Source organism: Salmo salar, chromosome 19 (assembly GCF_965601325.2).
Source record: "Salmo salar chromosome 19, fSalSal1, whole genome shotgun sequence".
Taxonomy (NCBI): Eukaryota; Metazoa; Chordata; class Actinopteri; order Salmoniformes; family Salmonidae; genus Salmo; species Salmo salar.
In genome coordinates this window covers 20,009,196-20,030,501 of record NC_138309.1, presented here as the reverse complement: position 1 = coordinate 20,030,501, position 21,306 = coordinate 20,009,196, and the positions used below count along the sequence as shown (strand labels likewise).

Here is a 21,306-nt window from a genome sequence, read left to right as displayed (position 1 = left end):
TCACACAGTCTGACGCGAAAACACTCAGGCATGTGCAACTAACTACACACAAGAAAACATAATATCTCTGACATAACTGTCCAAATAAACTAGAGACAGAAAGTAAAGCCCAAAAATAACTCTCCCTCCTCCTGCAGTCAAAGAGAGTCTCTTATCTCGACTGTTATGTCCTTGGAGGCTACAGCTGCAGACAGCGCAAGGACAACTGGAAACGGGGCCAGTTAAGAGAGACAATGTTGCCTCACTTTCCTCAGGCTACAGCCCCAGCCCCCATCCTCAGCCCCAGACCCAAAGCCCCATCCTCAGCCCCAGACCCAAAGCCCCATCCTCAGCCCCAGACCCAAAGCCCCATCCTCAGCCCCAGACCCAAAGCCCCATCCTCAGCCCCAGACCCAAAGCCCCATCCTCAGCCCCAGACCCAAAGCCCCATCCTCAGCCCCAGACCCAAAGCCCCATCCTCAGCCCCAGACCCAAAGCCCTATCCTCAGCCCCAGACCAAAGCCCTATCCTCAGCACCAGCTCCATCTTACCTTGGCTGCAGAACTTGACATGGCTCAGGTAGTTTGAGATCCACGGGTTTGCGTTCCGATACATTCTTGCAAGACCAGGTAGGTACAGAGGACAGATAGAAGAAGAGAGGGATAGAGAAAGAGAGCTGGAAAGAAGGAAGTGCTGAGGTCCGACCCGCAGGCAGGCAACTGACTGCAAGGTGATGCAGAGAAACAAAAAACGCAGTCAGTCGGTGCCCGGGGACGAGCTGCCCTCAGCACAGAGAGACAGAGAGAGAGACAGAGAGAGACAGAGAGAGAGAGAGAGAGAGAGAGAGAGAGAGAGAGAGAGAGAGAGAGAGAGAGAGAGAGAGAGAGAGAGGCAGAAGGAGAAGGGAGGGAGTCAGGTAACGTTAGAGAAAGAGGGACAAAGAGAGAAAGAAGAGTGAGGGAGCTGATCCCCGATCAGCAGTAGTAGCGTGTGGTAGTGGCTGCAGTGCAGCGTTGGTTCTCTCTGTGCAGTCAGAGTGGAGCAGAGTCTCTTGACAGCTCCCCTCTAGTCTCCTCCAGCAGTAACGCTAATAGCAAACTGGCTAACGGCTAATACTAAACAGACATCCCCTGCCTTCCTCCAGTGCAGCCTAACTAAAGCAGCTCAGTGCCTGCTAATCTGATTACAGGCAAGAAATTAGCTAGGCCCCATGGCTATGCTCCCAGATTGGACCCGAGAGGCTGGGTGTCCCTCTATCTCCTGCAGACAGACTCAGAGAAAGGTATATACTGTAGAGTGGAAGTACTGAGAATGTGCTGCGGTGTTCCCTTGGCCCAGTGACAAGGCAGCAGTGGGACGCTACAGAGCAAGGGGAGGGCGAGAGAGCGAGATGAGAAGACAAAATTACAGTCTCAGCTGGATGATAAATTCCACTCATCTCTCAGTGGTGACAGAACGAAGGAGCAGAGAGAGAGAGAGAGAGCTAGCGAGCGAGCAAAGGGAAGGGAGATGGAGGGAGAGGCTAAGAGAGAGACGGAAGGTGAGAGAGCCAGAGAAAATGTGAAATTGCCGATTATGGAGCTCCAGTCATGGGATTGTCCATCTGACTAACCGTATCATTATGGTAAAAACTATGGCCGTCCATCCCTAGAGAATCCAAAAGAGCAGTAGTGTGTGTGTGTGATCACAGAAAGTGAATAAGATCGTGTAGTCAGAGGGATAGAGAGGATACAAGTTCAGACCTGCAGATTTACACTGAGGGTACACACACACACACACACACACACACACACACACACACACACACACACACACACACACACAGGGAGACAGACAATTACTTTGATTCCTCAGCCAATAAATGATGTCACCAACCCAACACTACAGTAGCAGTGTCCAAACACGTCCTACTTGAACCCAGGTGTGACGTCAGATCAGTTTATTAGAGGTGGCAGGTTTGGACTCTTCTCTCTCCCTCCGTGGTGAGCTCATCTGGTCTGGGCACACCAACACACTCACTGCTAAGTAACACGGCAGGTGAGACAGCTATACGTTTGTCTGTAGTCTACTATACACTAATAACAGCATTAACCGCAACAAGAGATTCCATCTGACCAACCCTTCCTACCTTTGAGACCCAACGTGGGAATTTATTTTTAGATCATTTTCAGTTATATTCTAATATGTAGCTTGAAATACAAAGCATTGAAACCAATTAGTTGTGGAAATACTTAGAGAAACATGTCTCTTACACCCAATACAACGACAAGCATTTTCTTGAATGGGTGAAACATTTTAGCTCTCTACTGTCCCTAGTGGCAGCAGGACGCCGCAGAAGCTCAGCCATAGGATAACCATAACCACCGCAGACCCATACTCACTCTTAACATTCATCCCCATATAGACAGAGGAGAGAGGAGGAGGACTGGACTCCGTCACTGGAGGAATGCAGTGTTGAGTCTGGAAAGAAGCCGACATTGTGCTCTGCTCTGATGTTCATGCCTCTCCTGCTGGGTCCAGACCTGGGTTCTAATGTTATCGTTTACTTTCCAAAACTTTCAGCGTTTGATTGAGACTGTCTGGAGTGCCAGATAGGGCAGGGATTGCACTTTTGGGACTATACCATTGGTCCATTCCATCAGGTAATCTCAAATCAAGTGCAGCTGAATTAATTCAAGTAAAAATAAAACACTTTTTGAACATAGGTGTGGTTGGGTCACACAGAGGGGCTTGGTGGGGCTAACAGCCTAACAGAACAGGATACCAAAGCCTTTTGGTCTCCCTTGACCATGGAAATCTATCACCATCTGATGCATACCCAACCCGCAGACCAACGTCCTTACTATTATCATCAGTCATTAAAATATGACGACCCTACGGTGCCAGAGGATGGGCAGGCAAACCAACGCAGGCTCTGCTGTAGCACATGTACTGTAACTGTAGCTCGGGGTTTTCAACAGGGGGTCTGTGGAGGGAGTGCAAGGGGTCCACGGAAATATATACAGTACCAGTCAAGAGTTTAGACACACCTACTCATTCAAGAATAATAGTGAAGACAAAACAATGAAATAAAACATATGGAATCATGTAGTGACCCCCCCCCCCAAAAAAAGTGCTAAACAAATCAAAATATATTTGAGATTCTTCAAAGTAGCCACCCTTTGCCTTGATGACAGCTTTATACACGCATGGTATTCTCTAAACCAGCTTCACCTGGAATGCATTTTCAACAGTCTTGGAGGCGTTCCCACATATGCTGAACACTTGTTGGTTGCTTTTCCTTCCCTCTGCAATCCAAAATCATCCCAAACCATCTCAGTTGGGTTGAGGTCGGTTGATTGTGGAGGCCAGGTCATCTGATGCAGCACTCCATCACTCTCCTTCTTAGTCAAATAGCCCTTACACAGCCTGGAGGTGTGTCTTGGGTCATTGTCCCACTAAGAGCAAACCAGATGGGATGGCGTATCGCTGCAGAATGCTGTGGTAGCCATGCTGGTTAAGTGTAGCTCAGTTGGTAGAGCATGGCGCTTGCAACGCCAGGATGGTGGGTTCGTTTCCCACGGGGGGCCAGTATTTAAAAATGTAATAAAATGTATGCACTCTACTGTAAGTCGCTCTGGATAAGAGCTTCTGCTAAAATGACTAAAATGTAAAAAAAATGTGTCTTGAATTTAAAATCAAATCACTCAATCACAGACAGCGTCACCAGCAAAGCACCCCCACACCTCCATCCTTCACGGTGGGAAGACAACATGCAAAGATCATCCGTGCACCTACTCAGCGTCTCACAAAGACACTGCGGTTGGAACCAAAAATCTCACATTGACAGATTTCCTCCGGTCTAATGTACATTGCTCCTATTTCTTGGCCCAAGCAAGTCTCTTCTTCTTATTGGTGTCCTTTAGTAGTGGTTTCTTTGCAGCAATTCGACCATGAAGGCCTGATTCACACAGTCTCCTCTGAACAGTTGATGTTGAGATGTGTCAGTTACTTGAACTCTGAAGCATTTATTTGGGCTGCAATTTCCGAGGCTGGTAACTCTAATGAACTTCTCCTCTGCAGCAGAGAAAAATAAATCCCACAAATTAACTTCTAAAGCACACGTGTTAATTGGGTAGGGCGTCATCGTAAATATGAATTTGTTCATAACTGACTTGACTAGTTAAATAAAGGGTAAATAAAAAATAAAAATTTTAAATGAGCCTCATGAAGCTGATTGAGAAAATGCCGAGAGTATGCAAAGCTGTCAAGGCAAAGGGTGGCTACTTAGAAGAATCTCAAATTTGTTTAACACTTTTTGGTTACTACATGATTTCATATGTGTTATTTCATAGTTGTGATGTCTTATTCTACAATGTAGAAAATAGTACAAATAAAGAAAAACCCTTGAATGAGTAGGTGTGTCCAAACTTTTGACTGGTACTGTACAATATATATATGTTTTTTAAACGTTATGAATATTGCTAGCAACAGAAAAAACATGTTGAATTACATACAAATCTATTTTCTACTGTAGGTAACGTCAACTTTATTCCTCAACTCCTAATATTGAGCCAATGGTCGCGGTCGCCTGCTCAGACGTTGCATGCGTCAACCAATCGTTGTGTGCCACGTCACCGACTGTGCCTTTCAGGAACCAGATTGCTATAACGTATGCTGGTAGCTGATACATAAAATACCTATCCATGCGTTGTAAGATCTGGCATGCGTCAGCAACGCCTGGGCAGAGGAATGCGGCCATAGGCTTTAAAGAGGCATCCGTGTGTGCCGCTGGTTGCTGGTAAGCTTTGACTGAATGAATTTGCCAACCTTTATTTAGCTATTAGCAGAAACGTGTTTGAGTTAACTTTTTATCTAATAGGCTACGTTAAAGTTTAGACTTCCTCTTCTAAGGGTGAAAAAAGGTACCCTAGTGGCTAGTGTTGGGCCACTAAACAAAAAGGTCGCTAGTTCGAATACCAAAGCCAACAAGGGCAAAAATCTGTAAATGTCCCCTTGAGCAAGACACTTAAACCTAATTTGCTCTAGGGACACTATACTACTATGGCATTTCACTGCACCTATCCAGTGTTTGTAACAATAAAACATCTTTATTTTTCAATATTATAATGCGTGGAGGGCAAAATATTAATAATCTACAAAATATATTAATTTTAAAATGTTGATTACTTCTCCTTGCCATTCACCTGACGATAAGACATGATGGGGGTCTCTGGGTCACCGGTTTGCCTGGGAGGGGGTCCCTGGGCTAGAAGGTTGAAGGCCCCTGCTGTACTAGCTCTATGATTACAAATGTAGTTTGGAATCAGAGGCAGTTAACTAGCCCATTCCGAGATCTGTTTGTGCCGTTTAGTCACAACATGACAACGAATGAGCATAAGAATTGGCAAGACTGTACAAAACAGACCAAGCTAACACTTACCAGTATTTATGCACACACGCACAAGTATCTGGTAACCAGTCCTGTGGTCCAATGGAGAGGCACTAACTTGTAATTACACGCCTGGCTGCTAATATCGGGACAGTCAAACATTGTTGCTCTGCATTAGGCTGGATTACATTCAAAAAGTGCCCCAATCTGGCAACTGCATCCCAAAACAAATCTTCAAGGTAAACCACTAGAGATTAATGTTATAACCTTTTCATATGGAATGTGGTGCCTTGAAAGCGTCTCGGCTATGGCATGTTTGTTTGTCTGAAGAGTACTCTAAGGCTTTTTAAATGCCAACACGAAACCGTCTCTGGATATAGTTTCAAAGTGCCACTGAACGGGCATTTTATTTGTCTAAAGGAATGCCGCTTCTGAAGCGGGATCATCGTCAATCACTAAGCAACCAGAACTGTCAATCAAATAATCTCGAGCTACCTATGCGCAGCCTGCATGCGCACAGACCACTTTTTAATAAAAAAGTATATTAAAGTTAATTTGTTGTTGTTTGGTATTGTTTCCCTGATATTCTATGCCGAAGTAGAATTCTACTGTCTGAAAAATGTAGACGCGTACGATGCTGCACATTTTTGTTTTTGTCTGAAAGGTTATAAACCTAATGTTTTCAAAAAAAATGTCATTTTGATCTTTGTTAGTACAGTTACTGATAAGGAGACGAGAGGGAGGAAGAGCTTGTAATACAAAACAAACATCAGTAATTTGACAAATTTTGAATTTGATCAGTACACAAAAGCCAGCTTCTGAGGCAATCCAAGCGAATCACTTTTTTTGGGATGTTGAACAAAAACAGGCCAACGATGAGACCTCTATCATCGTAACAGCAGCATGTCCACACCTCCCCACCAATTATACAAAGATGCCTGGGTGTCAGATTAATGCAACATAAGAATTGAATTACTGTATACAAACACTTAAAGACATCCAGTGACAGGAATAGCACTTTAAATGACCCCAGCGTCTCTCCTCGAGCCCGTTGATAGAGTGTGTATGCGTGCGTGGCGTGGCGAAGGAAAGCAGGAAACGTTAGCAGGTTTGTCTCGAAATCTGGGCCCAGAACTCAACCTCTCATCCCAGGCCTCCCCCTCAGAAATAAAGCCCAGATTTACTGTTTCTCCCACAGGAAATACTGTATATCCCTCTCTTCTGGCAAATTAACAAGGGAGGGGTCCAGCACGTTTGGCCATGTCTCTACAGACACATAGCAGTGCTCAGCCCAGAGTCCATCACTCCAACAGAACCATAAACTAATACAGAAGGTAGGCATAGCATGAAGAGGTAAAGATGGTGTTCCCCTTTAATTTAGCTGCCACTGCAAAAAAAAAATAATTCTGCCGAGACTGCTTTTTAAGGGATAGAGCAACATTTTTGTAATTATCCCACTTTCTGCTTCCATGGATTCCATTTTTAGTTCCCTGCATGCAATTTGAAGGAAGTTGCTAACTAGCACTAGCGCAATTGCTAACTAGGGTTACCATGCTAGCGGTTCTTGTAGACTTCCAGTTATTGCCTACCTTCAAGTTCATTCCAACTGCACACAGAGAAATGAAAATGGTAACCCATGAGTTGATCGGACTCTGGGTAAGAAGAAAAAGGGCTCGATTGCCAAAAGTTGTGCACTTCATAGGGAATAGGGTGCCATTGGGGACAGTCCGTATTTGGGAGCGCTACATTTCCTCAGACACTTGTAGAAGGACCAAAGATCTAAATTTACTGTCCCAGTTTGCGGTCATAACAGTCATTGGTCCTTGGACAGTCAGAGAACTGCACAAGGTCAGACACATTCCCTTCATAACACGCACGCACGCTGACACAATGGAAGATAGGTTGGCCTCGTTTGTAGCCAGCTCACTCTGTTCAATCTACCCTAATAAGGTGAGGTGTTAGCTGAGTGGCTGGGCAGCAGAGGTCACTGACTGGGTATTTACCGTCACAGTTCACTGGCTGGTACCCAGGCCTGGTCTGGACTTACCCAAACCATCTCTATTGGGACCAGGGCCAGTAATACCCAAGAACAATGTGTATCAGTCCAAAAGACCAGACCATGGCAATGTCCAAGGCAGAGCACACAAACTTCAAACCTTCCAAAAAGATCCTGGCCTCAGCTTACTGTACACACAAGCTTTTTCTCAGATACAACTGCCACAAATAGGAGGACCAAGATAACTACGTCCAACTCCATCCGTAAACACTAGCTAGCTATGCCCTGTTGCCCCACCCTTTGACAGACTTACCCAAGATAACCCAGATAAAAGCGTCCCTAAGAAGTGGCTCTCGATGGCTCAAGGTGGAATGCTCTTTAGAGATCACTAACAATGTGTGCAGACTACCCCCACAGTGTTGGTTAACAGCATGCAGCTCGAGAGTTGAAACCCACTATGAGATTTGAATTTACTGTAGACCCTGAGAGAAATATTTCCACAGAAAGAGAGAAAAAGGTGGAATGCAACATACAGCACCAGAATACTTCACCAAACCCCTTAATAATAATAATAATAATAATAATATTATTATTATTTTTACGTATTTTTTCCTCACCAATTTCGATCTTGTCTCGTCGCTTAAACTCCAACGGGCTCGGAAGGTGAAGGTCGAGTCACGCGTCCTCCAAAACGACCCGCCTAACCCCGCTCTTAACCCGGAAGCCAACCGCACCAACAAACCTGGGTCTCTACTGACGCTTCTAGCATTGCGCCACAGTGCCTTAGACCACTGCGCCACTCGGGAGGCCCCCACTGATCCCATTTGCCAAAGCATTCCTGGTGTTCTTCCCATTCCATTCCCACCCGGCAATCTTCCCAGGAACTGTCATCCCATTTTTGTTTAGTGTATGGGAAAAGCTGGGACTAGGACAGATGCCGATTTTGGAACCCTTTATTTAGTATCTTTCATATTTCAGCCACTGGTCAGCCAGAATCAAGGCCATAACAGTCAAAAGGTAAGCCAGCAGGTAGGAGGTTGTGCCATTGGAAGACTAATCAACTGAAACACCAGAAAATTCTGCTGGCCAAGACAGAGAAGCTGTACCTATTCCCAGAGAAATGACTGTGTGGAAACTCAATACACAAAAGGAAAGGTTTTAGGGTAGATGCCAGAATAGTACAGTAATATACCAGAAAGTCGGCATATTTCATATCCCCATGAACCTTTGACTGGTTACTTTGACACTATTTACTCAGCTCTCTTCCTATGGCGTTAAATGACCATAAAAAAAGGAAAGGGCCATACTAATTCAATGGGATGTGGGGCACAATAAGTTAGACCAATTTAAAATGGAGAGCTCAAATTAAGCTCCATTGGAACGTAGACATGTTCCCAATTCCAGTCCTTCTCTCCCTGTCTGTTCCTAGACCTTTCTCCCTTTTCTCTCCTCGTTTGTTTCTCGAATAAATCCCCCTTTATAAGCCCTGTGCAGCTGGTGAAACTTTCAGATTTTTTTATTTTTTTTATAGAATCACACAGTACATTCCAAATTCCAAATGATTCTAAACAGTGCAGCCAGAACCCAATCAACACATATCTGGTAAGGGTCTGTTCCATTTATAAGCAGCAGAGCTGACAGTTCTGATGTTACTGTTAGTACTGGAATAAGTGCTACCAGACAGGAGGCTAAACCCCAGGGGATCCTGGATACAGAGAGATAGATCACGCACACTGGAAGGCACTTCCTCGGAGCTCTGCTCTCTCCCTCCACACCTGTAGGAAAATGCATCCTAGCTTGCCGAGACTGTCCACTCTCCCTCCCCCTCTGTGTGTGTGGTGACTATCGCAGTCAGTTGTCTGTGCTATGGCTTACATGCCATTTAAATCAGTCTACGACAATTGTGTGCGTGCATGTGTGCCACAGCTGTTTATAGATCCCTCTATACATCACTGCTGTCTACAAGAATACAGTATGACCGCTCACCTCAGCTATTCTACACAGCGCAATGTTGACACTTCTGCAATTCTACACAACCTTACAGTCCAAATGTCACCAATATGTTTCAAATCAGAACACACTCACATATCTTAGATTACAACCAGCTCAGTGTAACAACCACATTTGAAATGTGTTCTACCCTCTTGTGGCTTTGAGTCTCTGACTCTTGTCAAAGAGTGAAATTTAAGTTATAACCAAAGGACTTTGCTGATAACTACTTTGAGGAAAATTGTACTTACTATGCCTATGACATGTGGTTGTCCCACCTAGCCATCTTAAGATGAATACACTAAGTCACTCTGAATAAGAGTGTCTGCTGAATTACTAACATGTAAATGTAGGTCAGAAAGCACATAAATAAAGGTACTGGTAGTTAGGTTCCATGCTATGGGAGGCTAAAAGTAAAAAAATTGGTTCGAATAAATCACACACACACACACACACACACACACACACACACACACAGAGTTGAAGTCTGAAGTTTACATACACCTTAGCCATACACCTTAACACATTTAAAAAAAATTCAAAAAATTCACAATTCCTGATATTTAATCCTAGTAAAAATTCCCTGTCATGTGTCAGTTAGGATCACCACTTAATTTTAAGAATGTGAAATGGCAGAATAATAGTAGAGAGAATGATTTATTTCAGCTTTTATTTCTTTCATCACATTCCCAGTGGGTCAGAAGTCTACATACTAATTGAGTGTATTTGGTAGCATTGCCTCATGAAGCTGGTTGAGAGAATGCCAAGGGTGTGCAAAGCTGTCATCAAAGCAAAGGGTGGCTACTTTGAAGAATCTCAAACACTTTTTGGTTACTACATGATTCCATAGGTGTTATTTCAAAGTGTTGATGTCTTCACTAATATTCTATAATGTAGAAAATAGTAAAAATAAAGAAAAACCCTTGAATGAGTAGGTGTCTAAACTTTTGACTGGTACTGTATGTATGCATGCATGCACGCACACTGAACAACAAAAAATGATGCAACAATTGAAGATTTTACTGAGTTACAGTTCATATACGCAGTGGTGGAAAAAGTACTCAATTGTCATACTTGAGTAAAAGTAAAGGTAACGTATAAAAAATAACTCAAGTAAAAGTCACCCAGTAAAATACTACTTGGGTAAAGGTCTAAAAGTATTTGATTGTAAATATACATAAGTATCAAAAGTAAAAGTATAAACCATTTCAAATTCCTTATATTAAGCAAACCAGACGGCACAATTTTCTTTTCTTTTTTATTTATTGACGGATAGCCAGGGGCACACTCATACAATCTGCCAGATCAGAGGCTGTAGGGATGATCTCTTGATAAGTGTGTGAATTGGACCATTTTCCTGTCAAAATGTAACGAGTACTTTTGGGTGTCAGGGAAAATGTATGGCGTAAAAAGTCAGAAATTTGAAAAATCAGTCTTGCCTACTTAAACTGCATACTAAATCATACCTCATACTAATTATAACATATTGTATAGTAAAATCAAATGCAGTAAGCAACATGGATTCCTGCTATTCATTCATTTTGGTACAGCGCATCACAATATCAGATTATCAGCTGTTGTCAATCACAAGTGGGTCTCAAAAAACTATTATCTTCCTCAATAGTGTGCAGCGAATTGTACTAGATGAAAAGCCAAAATGAGTAGAACATCCTGGCATACTCAAGATGTATCTTTTAGTATCTAGTCATTTATTAGACTCCCCATTAGCTGTTGCCAAGGCAGCAGCTACTCTTCCTGGGGTCCAAAACATTACATCATACACATCTACATTGCACCATTATTACATTACATTACAATTTTACAATACTACATTACTAAGAATAATGTGTGGGTGTGTAATATGTTCGTGTTTATTCACAGCCCGCGTTGTGCCGTGGGATGTTTTGAAGTAATTTATTTATCTGATTTTATTGCTAGCTTGAGTTACCTAAGGTGGGAGAGCATTCTATGTAGTCATGGCTCTATATAGTACTGTGTGTTTCCTAGCCTCTGTCCTGGACTTGGGGACTGTGAAAAGACCCCTGGTAGCATGTCTTGATGGGTGTCTGAGATGTGTGCTAGTCGTTTGAACAGACAGTTTGGTACTTTGAATATAGGTCAATACCGCTCAAAGACCAGTAGTGATGCAGTCAGTCAATCTCTCTACTTTGAGCCAGGAGAGATTGACATGCATGTTCTTGATGGAAGCCCTCTGTGTACTTTTAAGGGCCAGATGTGCTGCTCTGTTCTGGGCCACTATAAATTTGCCTATGTCCTTATTTGTAGCACTTGACCATATAACAGGGCAGTAATCTAGATGAGAAAACTAGGGCTTGTAGGACTGGTTTTGTGGATTATGATGTCAAGAAAGCAGAGCTTTATTACAGCCAGACCTCTCCCCATCTTAGCTACCGTTTAAATCAATATGTTTCGACTATGTCGGTTTACAATCTAGGGTTACACCAAGCAGTTTAATCTCAATTTAATTCATTACTAGACACAATTCATTACTAGATTTAGATGAGGTTTAGCAAATGTTTTGTCCCGAAACAATTTAATTAGTTTGACATATTTAAGATGAACCTATTACTAACCACCCATTCCAAAGAACGCAAGTATTCTGACACGGCCAATGACTTGCGTGGTCAAGCCAGACATATGTTAAGACTCTCCTCTGGCTTTGGTCTGAGGCTTCCTCCTGCATGGCTGGCTCTGGCTCAGGTCCACCTCTGTGTCATGAACCATCAGGCTGTTGGGATGTTGGACGTGTCGCTCAATAAAAGTCCAAACCTCCTCATTGTCTCAGATAGAATATCGATCACCAGACAACATTTGAGGTTAGGGAAGTGTCAGCTGACCCTTCACCTCAGGATGGCCATTAGAGATCCTACAGTACAGTCAGGTAGGCCAGGATCCAATTCAATAGGGAGACAGACCCACGCTTGAAACTGAGTGAAACAGGGGAGGTCCAAGAAGAACAGATTTCCTATTGCAAAACATTTAGCTATTGTGTGCCACACTCAACACAACCCTGACCTGAACACGAGGCCTCCCCAGTCCCAACCCATCTTAAATGACAAGACGGACCAAAACAAACGTTGTCGGTTGCACGCTCTGAACTTCATTTTAGGTTTGTTTTCTAACGATTACACGCCTAGCAGGTGATCTATTGCACATAGCAGTAGTTCTTGTTAGTCTCACATGTCCTTAAGACCAGGCGATTTGTTGTCAGTACTCTTGAACATTCTGTTCTGCTGCCAGCCTTCTCTATGGACACCCATCACTGGAGAGACCAAACAAGGCCGTCAAAACAAACCTCTTATTAATAACAGACCTATTGGAGTGTGTGATGACAAAGATATCACCAAGCTAAATGAAGGGAAGGTCAACAACATGAGACATGTCAAGTTGGAGTACTCTCCTGTCCAAAACGGTGCGTCTACTTCCTCACTTGGCTGAGAGATGCATGGTGATAGGACTCGTTTCTGTTCCTGGCAGGGCCGGAGTAAACAAGCTCTACATCCAGTCTACATCCCCATCTATCCTCAGATTGTATGGACACCTTTATTAAAATTGGAGAGAGATGCGACGGTCATGTCAGCACTCATTGCAGTGGGAGACTATTTGCAATCTTAATTGCACTAGTGTAACACAAAAAACATCTAGTTCTTTCTCCATCTCAGAAGGATCCATTTAAATGGACTTCTCCCAGGGTCATCACATGAAGTGATCGGAGTGCGAAGAAACAGTCTCTGCCAAGACAACAGCTACAGTATATAAGTGCTTCCAGTAAACGTCTGAAAAGATTGGATGGTCACGGAGGGTGAATCCCTGGGGCTCAGACTCTATTACAAACAGCTGACGTTAGATGCCATGGCAACAAAGTAAAAGTGGTGAAAGGCTTATGGGGGGGGGGGGGGACTGAAACCGTAGACTACGGGGACGGCATCAGGACTTTCCTTTCTCACACCCAAGCCAGAAGCTACCCGGAAATTAGATCACAGTTAGCCTATTAGATAACGCTAAAACTGGGTATTTATGGAACGGTGCTAAATAGACACTTAGCCAACAGTTGGCCCCAATCAAATGACATGTGGAAACCGTGCACAAACACACACTTAAGTACACAGGATACTACACACACTTAAGAGGTGTCTTGTCCAGACCACAGGTGATATCCATCTGAGAGATGTTAAGTAAATAATGAAGCGCCCTCACAGGTGTTAAATGGGCCTCAAGATCACATTTCAACTCTGGATTTGTATACGCAAAGCCATCTTAATGTGGTACTGATCTAGGATGAAATACTGCAGCTATAAAAGAAAAATCTACATTCCACAAATAAATGAATTTTTTTTTTGCCACGGTAGCATTAGTTAGCGCTAGTTGGCTGTACTAAAACTCTTGTATTTTTCATCCTATAGCTTGTTCTCCATCTTTTTAAATAGTGAGCCAACATGTTTTCAGCACTTATTTCCATGACTGATGAAAACTACATTTTCTCATGCTCCGTCTCTCGGCAGCAGACAAAGCATAGTGAGTTATACGTTTGGAACATCAAATCACAAAATTACAGTATCGAATCGCAATACATACAGAATTGATACTAAGTATTGTGATAACGTCGTATCATGAGGTCCCTGGCAATTCCCAACCCTAGATTTGTTTATGTTGCCATAGTCCTATGAGCAAGCATGCACGCATTCCATGTCAGGGCAGTTGTGCTCTATTTCTGTCCTGTGTATTCTGATCCTGACCGAGAGAGAGCAGAACAGGTGCAGGACAATGTGCAGCTGTAGTGTCAGGTCATGACAGAGCTATGTCCCAGTCCTTTACGGTCTCTCTCACACACACACACACACCACACACACCAACTACCCAAATCGCAATTTCACCTATTCTAAAGCTTTTTGCACTTCACCACATTCATCTGTGGTATAATCCATCTGAAGCAGTATATGAGCGTGGAAAAATCAACAATATCTCACGAGAAAGTGGATCGGACATGTCATAGGGCTTTCACCTTTTCAGAGCATTAAGAATCTTCATAAGGATTTTATAAAAAGCTATACTGGTCAACAAAAAGGTGGACAAAAGTTCAGCATCAAACTGACTATTGACATTTTCTGATTTAAGCTGAAAATCTGTGCATGTCATACTTCTAACGGGTCTGGGAGGAAGACTCCTGGGCTAGGATAGGATAGGTCAGTTGCTGTGCAGCACCAAGTCAAACAGGCAGGTACCAGAATGAAATTGGGAATGTGAGGAGAGAACGAGAATGGGTTCCAACAAGGACTGTTCCAATCAACCAAAATGGGGATACGGACTGTTCCAGAACACCATTGGGTTCAGCAACACCCCATTTCGCTGCACTCTCCCCCTTCCTCATGGTCCATCATCAAACCAGTTCACTTCCAATAGATAGGGGTCATCCAGCCAGCGAGCATATCAAATCAGACCACCTCTTCACTGAACACATAATATAAAATACCCAACGACAGCCCAGCTAGCAATCCATTCAAACCGTATAAAGGCTTTTAGAAGCCAGTCAGTATTTCAAATGTGGTTACTAAAAAGGGTATCTTCTCCTCACAAACCTTCCCCCAACATTTCCTCAACTCAACTCCTTACTTAAGTTTTCCTCTCAGATTAGATGTGACAGTGTAGTGCCTGGGCTGGGGTAGGTCTTCTGGGGTAGGTGTTCCTGGGCTGGGGTAGGTCTTCTGGGGTAGGTGTTCCTGGGCTGGGAAGGTCTTCTGGGGTAGGTTTTCCTGGGCTGGGGTAGGTCTGTTGGTAGTAGTGCCTAGGTTAGGGTAGGTCTTCTGGGGGCAAGTTCGTGGCGGTAGGTCTCTAGTGTGTTGGGTCTCTGGGGGCCGGATAGTTCCACAGTGGGTCTGGGAGAAGATCACAGCTAAGCACAGGAGGGCTAGTAGGACACGACTGACATGATGCACGAGTTGCCAGCACCGTTAGAACGACGGCCGCCTCCCCCCTCTCGCTCCCCCCTCCCCCATGCGTGGCAGTTATATCTGCAGCAGGCATGATTCAGGGAGCTGACAAATTTAGAACGGTGCTTTCCCACTCAGGCTAGATCAATCAAACACAGAAGAGAGGAAATAAGCAATGACAAGGAGTTAAAGGGGTGGTTGAAGAGGCTGTTAGGGATGTGCATCTTTCCCTTTCAAGATGATTCGATACGCATCTAGATACATGGGCTCCGATACGGGAAATGCATTTGAAATTGAAACGATTCGGTGCAAGTTTGATTAGAGAAAGAATCGATGCAATAACATTTGTTGCATCAACACATTCACTTTCCATTCTAAATTATAATCTGCTTCTGATGGAGCTCATGAGCTGGGCCTCTCTGAGCTGGGCCTCTCTGAGCTGGGCCTCTCTGAGCTGGCGTGTGCGTGTGCGTGTGTGTGTGTGTGTGTGTGTGGTGTATGTACTATGTAGGGACCTGAGCCATACGGGGCACACTAAGCATCTACCCCCCCGCTATCAGATTAGAGGGAGAAATGTAACCTGTACCCCCCCCCCCCCCCACACTAATTCACTTGTCATTTTTGCAGATGAAGTGTTTGAGGTAGTAATGTATCCATCTTCATCGTTGAATATATAGCACAACTTCAGATCCCCCCCGCAACTCAGAATCAGATGTCAATCATTTGGAAATTTAGAGCGATTTTCTCTTCTCTCGCGTCGGCCATGCAGTGAACCTCGCAAAAGTGATTGCTGTGTTCGTTATGAAATTAAAGTCAACTTGCCATCTAAAAATGACCATCTACACTGATTGGTCAAAGCAAAACGACCCCAACTATTGCCGATGGTGTACCTAAACAATGAAAATAGAATCTATTGTCAGCTCCGTTCAGTAGGTATAGCCAGATTAGAGTTGTGTCTCCGGTAACTTACTTTAAATCAGGTAAAAACTACTTAACATCACATAGATAACAATAACCTAGCAAATTACACAGGTTGTCACTCAACTAATAAAGCCTAATATCATGCAAGCCATTTTAGCAGTGGCTTGCGTGATCAGGAACAGGCCGCCTCCCTTGGCCAGCAGGCGAAGCTGAGCACATTGCGCAGTTTGACTAGGCTACTGATATTGCCTGGGGTTGTTCGGCATGCACATTGACATGTAGATCAATGATTGCCAATGCAGTTCGACACTGACGGAAAGGACGCATCAGTTGTCGCATAAGACAAGGTATTTTCGAAAGGTAAAAATAATGTACTATGAGCAGAAACACCGATGCTTCTACACCTGCATTGCTTGCTGTTTGGGGTTTTAGGCTGGGTTTCTGTACAGCACTTTGAGATATCAGCTGAAGTAAGAAGGGCTATATAAATACATTTGATTTTAATTTGGGGAGCGATGAGTCTCCGTTGATCCTTACATCCCTTGAGGCGATCTTGATTCTCGCCCCCAGGTGTATGTCTACTCAGACCATCAACCAGTCACAATCTACAGATAGAAGCCACTTGATACAACACATGTACTAAAGAGTACCAGTGTCACACCACAGCATATACACCACACTAAAATCAAAGTTAATTTGATAGAGGATGTGTAAAAATATTCAGTCTGAATGTGACCCCTTGACTTGAGGTGCCAGTCTGTCTTGGTATCCCGGCATTTCTATTTATCCCTGGATGTTTTACCTGGCTGGGACAACACATTTACATTTTAGTCATTTAGCAGACGCTCTGAACTTACAGTAGGGAGCACATACATTTTTTGTACTGGTCCCCTGGGGCAAATCAAACCCAGAACCCTGGTGTTGCAAGCGCCACACTAAACCAACTGAGCTACTTGGGACAATATGTGCATCTCATCTAGGATCAGTTTTCCCTTTTAGATCACAACAAATAAGATTACGGGGGGGGGGGGTCAATCCTCCTACTCGGAGACGCTTGATACATACGGCCCTGGCCTTAGACCTGACATGGCTGTGTGGGTCTGGAGAGGAGAGGTCCGAATTCCACCTCAGCGGAGGGTGGTAGCGTCCGCAGCCCAAAACCAGCAGGAGGTAACTGGAGACGCTGGCAGCCATTTATGGCCTCTTGGCTGGTGCTTTGATAGCACTCAATCTCCCAGAAATAGAAATTGACTTCACTCACTCGCTCTGTCTCTCTCAACTCACAGGGATCAAGTCAGCTGTCACAGGGCAACAATCCCCTCACTACCTCGACACACGCAAACACTTTGCGCCAACTTTTCTAGAAAATAACTGTAGCTAGGTAATATTCTCTCAATGTTGCTGGTTCCGTCATTAAATACTTGGTAATGTCGAAGGTTAAGGCAGCCATCTTTTCTGAGTCCCTTTGACATACATGTATTAATGACTAGTGGAAACTGACAGGGACATTCTCCAGAAGGTGTAGGGGTGACAAAATCATGGCAGTCAAAGTCTGACATGGACCACTAGGCTATTCTAAGATTCTCATCATATCAACAACCCATAGGAACATACAGTATGTGTAACATATAAGAAGTGATGGAAAAGGAGGTTGCCATGTAGTATCGGGTTGATGTGGGGAGTTAAAACTGTCCTCTGTGTCGATGACAGGGTGAGGGAATGTTCTGGATGTAGGCCAGTAGAATGAACGCTTCTGTCCTGTCAACAGGGCAGCCAACGGGCCTTCCTCCATGCTTTAAGCATGACATTCACATGACAGTACATATAGAGAGCAACTAAACACCTTGTCACTCCCACTAACAGAGGGGGGATTATCATCCCAATGCCATCATGTCTATATTTACTCTATTAGAATCAAGTGGATAAAGGTGATGAAATAAAGGAAAGATGAGCAACTGACGGTAACGAAAACTCAATGAGGACGGCTGTTCGGTGTGGACTCACACTGGGAAAATGCACCCATTGAATGAAAGACCTGTTGACCGTTATGGGTCCAAATCCCAGAAAAGATTGTCTTAAATCAGCAAGCAACACAGAATAGTCACCAGGACACAGAGCTGAACTGATTCCCATCAACTGCCACCTAAAGAGCCTTTTTCTCAACAAACAGTACCCTCTAGTGTTCATCACCAGGTACTGACTTAGAATCCCCTATGGGAGTTGAGTGAGCAGAAAGCTAAATAAATATGAGAGGTTGTGAAGTGAGTTTCTCAACGATAAAATTAATAAGCTGTATATCAAAACTGTATTAATTTGTTTACCCTGTGTTACAAAAGTAAACCATGAAGCTGGTATACGTTTTGTCAGTTGGTTGGGACATGGGGTACTGGGCATGAGGCCAGAGCTTTGAGTTGTTCAGCGGAGAGCGGTGAGGTGCTTTGTGCTTTCTTTCAGGGGATTAGCAACCGTTAACTTTGAAGACAGAGGAAAGGAGAAGAGAAGACCTGGTGACTCACAGGCTAATTAGCTGAGGGGAAACATTACCACTTTATCAGCCAACCAAAACTATGACAACATGGTGGAGAGAGGAGCAAATGTGATTTCAATTTAGCTTTGTTGTGTGGCAAGGCAGAATGTTTATTACAAACATACCGAGTCGACCACATGGAAACAGTCAGCACAACAGACAGAAACTGTGCAGACAAAGCAACTAGCTAGCTAACTACATTTCTGTTTTTCCATAAACACCAGCAAATACACCACAATGCCGGAGACGATAGAGGCAAAGTGGAAATATTTGCACTTATAAAACCACTGCATCACTCCCCATGCAAAACCCACCAGTGTGCGCTCTCCCACGCTTGTGTGACATAACCCTATAGCATTAACATGAAACCCCTCAATTAAAATGTCCCTCTTTGCAGGACCTGGATCTTCTTCACACCCTTGTGGTTGTTCCATTGTCCTGGCCTCTTGGACCACAGGACCAAGCAAGCTGGATCCTCACCGCTCTCTCCCCTACTCTCCTCAGCCTCACCAAGCGCAAAAAAACAGTATTCATCACTGCTGTACTTTAAATGTTCTACTCAATAATACAGGTTTCACTACATACATGAGTGGTAAGTCAGTACTGATAATGTTGATTTCCTTACATGAACTGTAACTCAGTAAAAGTTTATATTTTTGTTCAGTGTACATATTACATTGGCTTTAAATTTCACTCAATTTTATGTCCCACTGACTGTCTCAACATGACATGTAAGTGAATTCTGAAAGTGTAAAACGCCCTTAGTTGACTCTAAAAATGTTGTATTCTATACCCATTTGAAGAGAAACAAGTTATTCATGTGTTTGATAACATTAGAGACTAGGTGTATTTAGAGGGCAGGTTGGTCACGATGATATCTATGAGGGTGCCCATGTTTACGGATTTGGGGTTGTACCTGGTAGGTTCCTTGATAATTTGTGTGAGATTGAGGGCATCTAGCTTAGATTGTAGGACGACCGGAGTGTTAAGCATATCCCAATTTAGGTCACCTAGCAGTGCGAACTCTGGCGATAGATGGGGGGCAATCAATTCACATATGGTGTCCAGGGCACAGCTGGGAGCTGAAGGGGGTCTATAACAAGCGGCAACAGTGAGGGACTTATTTCTGGAGAGATGATCTTTAAAAAGTAGAATCTCAAACTGTTTGGGCATAGACCTGGATAGTATGACAGAACTCTGCAGGCTCTCTCTGCAGTAGATTGCAATTCCACCCCCTTTAGCAGTTCTGTCTTGACGGAAAATGTTGTAATTGGGGATGGAAATTTCAGAATTTTTGTGGCCTTCCTATGCCAGGATTCAGACACGGCTAGGACATCAGGGTTGGCGGAGTGTGCTAAAGCAGTGAATAAAGCAAACTTAGGGAGGAGGCTTCTGATGTTAATATGCATGAACCCAAGGCTTTTACGGTTGCAGAAGTCAACAAATGAGAGGACACACAGGGCCTGGGTTAACCTCTACATCACCAGAGGAACAGAGGAGGAGTAGGATGACGGTACGGCTAAAGGCTATAAGAACTGGTCGTCTAGTGCTTTGGGAACAGAGAATAAAAGGAGCAGATTTCTTGGCGTGGAAGAATAGATTCAGGGCATAGTGTACAGACAAGGGTATGGTAGGGTGCGAGTACAGTGGGGGTAAACCTAGGCATTGAGTGACGATGAGAGGTTTCATCTCTAGAGGCACCAGTTAAGCTAGGTGCGGTCTCTGCATGTGTGGGGGGTGGGACAAGGGGGCTATCTGAGGCATGTTGAGCAGGACTAGGGGCTCCACAGTAAAATAAAACAATGAGAGCTGCTCTAAACAACAGTATACAAGGCATATTGACATTAGGGAAAGGCATAAAGCAATCACAGGTGTTGATTGGGAGAGCTAACACAACGGGTGAGACAACAACGGGTAAACAGCTAGGACAACAACAACGGGTAACTAGTGATGAATGGGCAGAGAGGGTCAGTTAGCTACACACAGGGCCTGAGTTCAAGGCTGGGGCCGGCAGGTAAACAAAATGAAGTACTGTGTTAATGAACAGTCCAGCAGGCATCAGCTGAGTAGCCTTGTGAACATAGGGTCCAATGAGCAGCAAAGGTGAAACAGGGAGCCGTTCGGTAGTCGATTACCACATAAGGCGAGCGGGAGACACGGTGGTCAGGAAGCTAGCAGGCCGGGGCTAGCAGATGGATCAACACCAGCATCCACGACGCGGAGGCCGGTTGAGCGTACATCAGCCGAATTACGTCAGCAGACCAGTACTCTCTATAAAGGAAAGGTATTATGTTATGAGAACTTATTGTAGCCAGTCTTTTTATTATAGCTAGCTTAATTTCAGTCAACTGCTCATGCTGAGGTCAGGCCCCCGTTCAACGTTAGCTTCTAGCTTCATCCTTCTAGCTAGGTAGTTCTAGCTAGCTACCTGGCTAATAGCCAGAGCCCTTGAGCTACCTATCTGACTGAAATATCAGCGACTATTTACCAGTTGTACAATCATTCTCCAAGACTCAGTGGGGGGTTTGTTTGGGGGATGTCTGTTGACACGGCAGGAGTTGAGGGATGTTAAAAT

The 21,306-nt window shown here is 44.1% G+C and overlaps 1 protein-coding gene across 16 annotated transcripts in view; it reads right to left on the bottom strand.

Annotated features, from left to right (window-relative positions):
• Positions 1-21,306, bottom strand: part of svila (supervillin a) — a 144,477-nt gene that overhangs the window by 70,152 nt on the left and 53,019 nt on the right. For 7 of the 16 annotated variants that reach the window (XM_014157512.3, XM_014157516.3, XM_014157514.3 and 4 more), the window contains exon 1: positions 531-1,262. The exons of 1 other annotated variant lie outside the window; for it this stretch is intronic. In XM_014157512.3, coding sequence (XP_014012987.3) covers positions 531-594 — 64 coding nt within the window. In that variant the 5' untranslated portion in view covers positions 595-1,262. Of the gene's footprint in view, positions 1-530; positions 1,264-14,966; positions 15,314-21,306 lie in introns of those variants that run through there. 8 more of the 16 variants (XM_014157526.3, XM_014157527.3, XM_014157518.3 and 5 more) reach the window with 4 other exon arrangements.